Below are 7,186 nucleotides of genomic sequence, written 5' to 3' on the forward strand. Positions count from 1 at the left end.
AAAAAGAAAGAAAAAAAAAAAAAAAGAAAGAAAAAAAAAGAAAAAGAAAAAGAAAAAAAAAGAAAGAAGGAAAGAAAGAAAAGAATGACGTCATGTGTTTTCACCCTATATACGTATTAGATATATATATATATATATATGTATATTTAGATTATACATATGTATATATATATGTATATAAAAAAAAATAGATTTTGAAACATAAAAAATTTTTCGCTTCTTCCATTGACTTTTAACTTTACAAATTGTTTATTAATATTTGTTCGTTTAAGAAAAAAGAAAAAAATAATAAATAATTTTGGAGCTTCGAGCGACGATTTTTTACACTTCAGAATCAATTTCTTAAGATATATATATATATATATATATATATATATCATATATAAATATATGTATAGATTTGTTACATTAGGTGATGGATTCCCCTTAAAAAATTTGGCCATCTTTTTAGCAATCATTGCCGAATTTTATTCCAATTTTCCACTCGTCTTCGATAGAACGTTTGCGTGTCAAGACATTACGAATGCTGCCAAGTTTTTATATATATACACTCGTATGTATGATAATTCCAAATGTCTAGGGAATGTCTAGGGAATCTACGAAATTATTCGTTAATAATTTTCATTAATTCATTTTGTTTTACTTAATACTATCATTTACTTTTCGCTCGAACAATGAAATAAATTTTAAGTAACAACTTTTTATAAAAATATCGCAAAAAGAAAAAAAAAGATAATGTTGTAAGCAAAAATAACATTTACAAAATTTAAAATCACAAATGTTACACAAAATTAAAAATGCGTAACATCCTTAAATAAAACATTTTTTAATCTCTCTCTCTCTCTCTCTCTCTCTCCCCTCTGTCTTTCTCTTTTTAATAGCATTATTTATAACATTGTAAGATTACAAGAATTCCATTCTTTATAACTAATAACTTTGTTAATATATATTATTACATATCATAGTTATATGAAATATTTAATAATGATCCTAATATCATATTAAACAAAATCGATACGATTATAAGAATAAATTAAAAATTAATGCGAATATGAATTTTCATCGAAATTTTATGAAAAATCCTTCGGACATTGTGCTGCATTAAATATCCCCTCTTGATTTGATAAAGATTATCTTCGTTAGATTATCGCGTTATCGAATCGAAATATCCATCTTCGTTTCTCTCTTTTTTTACTTTCTCTCGTCCACCCCTCCTCGTCCATTCTCTCTCTCTCTCTCTCTCTCTCTCTCTCTCTCTCTCTCTCTCTCTCTCTCCTCTTCTCAGATTCCACGTAGAACAAGATAGGAAGATTGAAAAAATCGAACTTACCTCGACTAACAACCACCAGCGCGAAGTGTGCTGGGGTGGCTCTCTTCAAGCAATCGCTTACAAGACTAGGTGGCATTTACGTCAAAGACTTGATGACGTCACTCTGAAAAGGCAGAAACTAGGAAACGAACAGATAGGATCGCATTGGGGTGAAAGGATATTTTCGAGTTAAATAATAAATTCGATTATCCAAAAGATTAATGATAATTTAAAAAGAAAATGATACGACAAATTAAACGATTTCTTAGCATATTTTCCAAACACGAGATGATCGAGATGACGATGTGGGATTTCATTCAGGTCGTTCAGGTGATGCATGTGACTCGGTCACGTCTGATATATAAGTCGATAGGTTATTTTCTGGAAAAATATGAGTTTTCAAAAGAATTTTGTTCCTATTCATAGGATTCATTGGGAATTTACAAGGAAGGATTTACGAACATGCGCTATTTTGTTCTCTCTCTCTCTCTCTCTTTCCTTTTTTTTTTAAATCTTCAAAATCCTCTTTTTCTCTTTCTCTCAAAGAAGAGAAAAGAAGAGACACGCTAGGATTCGACCTTTCGTCAAAGGATGATCGATTTCCTCCTTTGTGTCATCGGCCAAATTGGATTGGCAAAATCGCCGACTGACAGAATCCAACGAACACAAGAGAGAAAGAAAAAGAAAGATTGTAAGAGAGAAAGAGACAGAGATAAAGACAGAGAGAGAGAGAGAGTGTGATCGTGTACACATACAGAGACACGCGTCGTCGTACTTTTTTTCGCTGACGTTTGCCTGCTCCTCCGGTACTTATAGGCTGAGGGATGCAGAGAGATGAGGAGTATCAGATGAGAGAGAGAGAGAGAGAGAGAGAGAGAGAGAGAGAGAGAGAGAAAGAGAGAAAGGGAGAGAGAGAGAGAAAGAGAAAGAGAGAAAAGAACTGAGGTGTTGGTACCTCTAGCAAGAATCGCATCGCTGTTAGAGTTTGGTGAGGAGGAGGTCTTTCGAGGTGGATCGAGACGATGCACGATAAGCACGCTCGTCCCTCTTTCCTCTGACCTCATGGCCGTCGCTTCACTTCTCTGCATTCTCCCACCCCTCTCTTTTTTCTCTCTTTTTCTCTTTTGAACTTGTCTTTCGAATCAAGTCATATATACTTTTCTTTTCATTGCCTCTACCACTACCATCACCATTCTCTCTTCGTCATCTCATCCTTTATTTTCAATCGATTGCCATACGATTCGAAAGATAAAAATAATCTACTCGTGTTTATAACTATGATGTTCTTATCCTACTAAAATTCATGACAGAATTTGTCGTCTTGACGAGAATTTTTTTTTCTTTTTTTTTTTTTTTTTTTTTTTTTCTTTTGATTAATAAATTTTTCAAATAGAAGTACAATGAATAAACTTTTATTTGTATGCTTTCCTTATGGGTTAAAGAAGATACGTTGCAAATATGTATTACATCAGCATTGGAGATTTTTATAAAGATAAACAAAAAAAATCGATAATCCATTTATTCCTGATAAGAAATATAATTATTTTTATTAACAATTTATAACATTTATTAAATGAACAAAATAAATGGATTTTTTAATTTAATAATCTTTGTTAATAATTATGCACCAAATATTCACTTTTATACAGTACTTACTTAAGGCTATTGTAATATCGCATGAAAAAAAAAAAAAAAAAAAAGAAAGAAAGAAAGAAAGAAAGAAAGAAAAAAAATTAAAAGAAAAAAGAAAAATCGATGAAAAAAAATTGCTTATACTTACCGTCGAGAATATATTAGCGATCTCCTTTTAATCCCATCATTAACTTGAGTTTTTGGATTGGCCGATGTTGCGACGTCGATCATCGTGGAATGTGAAATGTTGTGAATATATTAAATTCGTTGATTTATAGGGTATATGACATTTATTTAATTATTTCATTACTGTTTACGCTATTGAATGCTATACTTCGTATAGATACCTACAATTATGTTTGATAATTAATATGCGAATCTTGTAGAGAATGAATGGGAGATTTAGTCGCGAGTTTTACAGCCCATTTTCGGAGTTTACAATGATCATCATAATTTTTTAATTAATTAATTAATTAATTAATTAATTACAGAGAGAATTCGCGTATCGCGCGTAACCGATTCTAACGAGATCGATATTATTATCGGTCATTGAACTTATATCGAATCCTTTTTTCGACCCGCGAAATTCCGGCGCACGATTCCAATCCGATATTTTTCCGGACTCGTACGCAACGTGAACAGGGAGCGAAAAACTCGACTCTTGTTTATCGATCACAATTTGCGCTAGACTTTACCGAGGACTCTATTAATATATACTATATATATATACAATATATATATATAATATATATATATATGTATTTCGCGAACGTTCTTATATATTCATACGAAAGAGCGGAATCCTTTCAATCCATAAACGCGTTATATGTACATCGTTTGAGGGGAAAAAAAAATACGTGGAATAAAGAAAATCGAATATGTATGTGTATGTATGTAAATATGTGTATGTATGTGTGTAAAGCATCGAAGAAAACTCGTCGTTTCTTCTATTCTAGAAATTCTAATATATATATATGTATATATATACATTAGAATATATATATATATCTAATCGGAGTATTCGATTTTTTTTCTAATTCAACGTACCTTCCATACATGTGCTCGTTTATGAATGAAAAATTTCACTCGCTCTCTGTATATATTGCCGAATGTACTTACGCTGGGTTAAGACAAAAAAAAAAAAAAGATAAAAAAAAAGAAAAAAAAGAATGATAATAATAATTAAAGAATAAAATAAAATAAAATAAAATAAACAAGTAATATTGCACACTCTTCGATGGCACGAATTTATTGAAGAAATTTTCTAATCTCGTTCTGGACCGTTCTTTGTCGTTAATCGTTATTCGTCGATATCTACAGACCGGAATTTCGAGAATGTAATAATCTAATCAACATTTTCTCTCTCTCTTTCTCTCTCTCTCTCTCTCTCACACACACACACACACACACACGTGTTTTAGACGTTCGTTTATCGAAGATTTCGTTTGTTTCTCTTTTTTTTTTTTTTTTTTCTTTTTTTTATGTATCTCTGTAACCGTACAAATATCTTTCATCTAAAGTGACTACTACATATGAAACAATGAAGATATTTCAATCTGTTACGCGGAAATAGATAAAAAATAGTATTAAAAAACATTATGTACTGAGACCTGTACATAAAGTATAAAAACCCGCAATTAAATTACGAGAGGGAGGACTATCATATTTGTGTTTAGATTTTCTTTTTTTCTTTTTCTTATTATCTTTTCTTTTCTCTTTTTATTTCTTCTTTTTATTATTCTTTTCCTTTTTTTTTCTTTTTTCCTAATCTTTACACGTCGTAATCTCGGCTCTATTATTAGAACGAATCACGAACTTATTTTGCATCTATATCGATACATTAGTTTGACACTTTTGGAAAAAACAAAAAAAGAAAAAAAAAAGAACTCGACAGCAGATATTTACATAAAACTTTTCCAAATATACTAAATCTCGAATGTAATTACGTTTAATCATTCCATAGAACTTGATTTAACAGCACATATTCTCTCAAAGAATCGAAAGAATCGAGATTACGAATATTTTAATGTACATATATATCCGTGTGCGTGTATTTGTGGGTTTTTATATATACAAAATATTATCTATAATGAAACGTCCGAATTTTGTTACAAAAAAAAAAAAAAAAAAAAAAAAAAAAAAAAAAAAAAAAAAAAAAAAAATCCGTACGTTTCATAGTAGACAACTTGTATATTTGTCATATATAATATATATAATATAATATATATAATATATATATATATATACACACATACACACAACACACATAACACAACACAACACACACACACAACACAATACAACATAACACACACACACGTTTATGTATGTATTTATACATGTATATATCTATTTGAATTTCTATTTGTTTCACTAAGATCTCCTCGAAAAATCATAAAAAAGTACAAAATTTATTTAAAGGACGAGTCTCCTCGCACAATTATTTATTTCTTTTTTTCTTTTTTGTTTTTTGTGCGCATCAAACGTTTTTTTTTTTTTTTTTTGGATAGCGCGAGAAGGAGAAGGATTTCGAAAGGGTTTCGAAATGTTATCTATGTATGATTACGTTTACATATATTTCACGCATATCTTTCTCATTCTTGAAAAGACAATCTCGTAGGAAGATGGAACACGTATTGTACGTCGACGATTAATACTCTTTTCAAAATATATACATATATGTACAGGGTAAATCGAGAATTATTATCGTTCATTCAAAAAAAAAAAAAAAAAAAAAAAAAAAAATTTATTCGCTGATACGATGAAAATAAATCAAACGAACAAACGAACAATGCTCCCTCCATTAGAAACATCGATCTTATTAGAAATATTATTATTTATTATTTTTCCCATCCGAATAAATCGAACAATTTCGTCTTAAATTTCAGCGAAGAAAAAACTATTTTCATTTTGCAACAATTACTTTTCTCACTTTATACGATACAGGACGTAACATATAAAATGTGAACATAAAGAAAAAAAAGTTACGTTCGTAACAATCGTACGCGTATAAAATAATAACATTCAGGAATATTTCAATACAAGTGCATCACCCTGTATAAGTATACAGGGTGAATCGTGAGATATGATTGTCGGGCGGGGGGGAAAAAAAAAGACGGAAAAAATAAAATATATACGCATATAATCAAATGATCGAATTCATTTTTAGAATCACTTTTATGTATATTTCTCTTGCTTGTTGCTTTTGTTTCTTTTTTTTTTTGTTCGAAAAAAATTGTACAAAAAAATCATCCTTTAATAAAAGTATCCTGATCAATCGATTTTTTTAATTAAATACATTACACGATTCACCCTGTATACGTACAAATCTATGATACGAAATACACGTAACGTTATTTCTTACTCATGCCAATCATGACGACGATGTAAAGGAAGAAATATTGCGTATATATATATATATATATATATATATATATATATATATATAAACAAAAATAATAATAATAATAATAATAATAATAATAATAATAATAATAATAATAATAATAATAATAATAATTTGGATTTCGATCGTATGTAGGCTCGTAGAGACGAGCGGAGGAATCTTTCTTAATTAATCGACGATGAAAGAGAGAGACTCGTCCCTCCCTCTGTAATGAGAGTATCCCGTTCGAAATTCTCCCTCTCGTCTCAAAAAAAGGGAAAAAAAATTAATTCACTCTTGCATACCCGACTTTTTAATTTTCTCTCTCTCTCTCTTTCTCTCTCTTTCTCACACTCTCACTCACTCACTCTCTCTTTCTTATACTAACCGATATATCTACACCACGATACGATTCACCGAGAAATATTTTTCGCTTCCATTTACATATACGCATGTACGCGCACGCGTATATATTTATATTTGTATGTATATATATATATATATATATATATATATATATATATATATATATATAATGTATATATACATACATACATATACAAGTGTGTATATGTGCTGTGTGCCATCGAAGAAGGCTTAAAACGCGCGAAATTTTCGATTTTTTCTTATTTATTTATTTATTTTTTAATGGAATTTGAGAGAAAGAGACGAGACGGCTAAAATAAAAAGAAACTTTTGATTGGCCAATTTTTTGTTTCGTTTCTTTTTTTTTTTTTTGTTTTTTACTTTTTTATTTTTTATTCTCTCTTAGCTGGATAATTCTCTACAAGAGTACGATCACGTATACATACTTTTAAGATACATCCCTTTTTGTATACCTTTATTTCTTTATTACGACT

The 7,186-nt window shown here is 29.5% G+C and overlaps 1 protein-coding gene across 3 annotated transcripts in view; it reads right to left on the minus strand.

Moving 5' to 3' along the window:
* Nucleotides 1-7,186, minus strand: part of LOC124950589 (single-stranded DNA-binding protein 3) — a 33,311-nt gene that overhangs the window by 1,908 nt on the left and 24,217 nt on the right. Inside the window, exons 14-15 of one of the 3 annotated variants that reach the window (XM_047497527.1) lie at nt 3,090-3,132; nt 808-1,433 (exon numbers count right to left, since the gene is read on the minus strand). In XM_047497527.1, the coding sequence (XP_047353483.1) occupies nt 3,103-3,132 (30 nt within the window). In that variant the 3' untranslated portion in view covers nt 808-1,433; nt 3,090-3,102. Of the gene's footprint in view, nt 1-407; nt 3,133-7,186 lie in introns of those variants that run through there. The other 2 variants (XR_007101403.1, XM_047497528.1) reach the window with 2 other exon arrangements.

This window comes from Vespa velutina, chromosome 7 (genome assembly GCF_912470025.1).
Source record: "Vespa velutina chromosome 7, iVesVel2.1, whole genome shotgun sequence".
Lineage (NCBI taxonomy): Eukaryota > Metazoa > Arthropoda > Insecta > Hymenoptera > Vespidae > Vespa > Vespa velutina.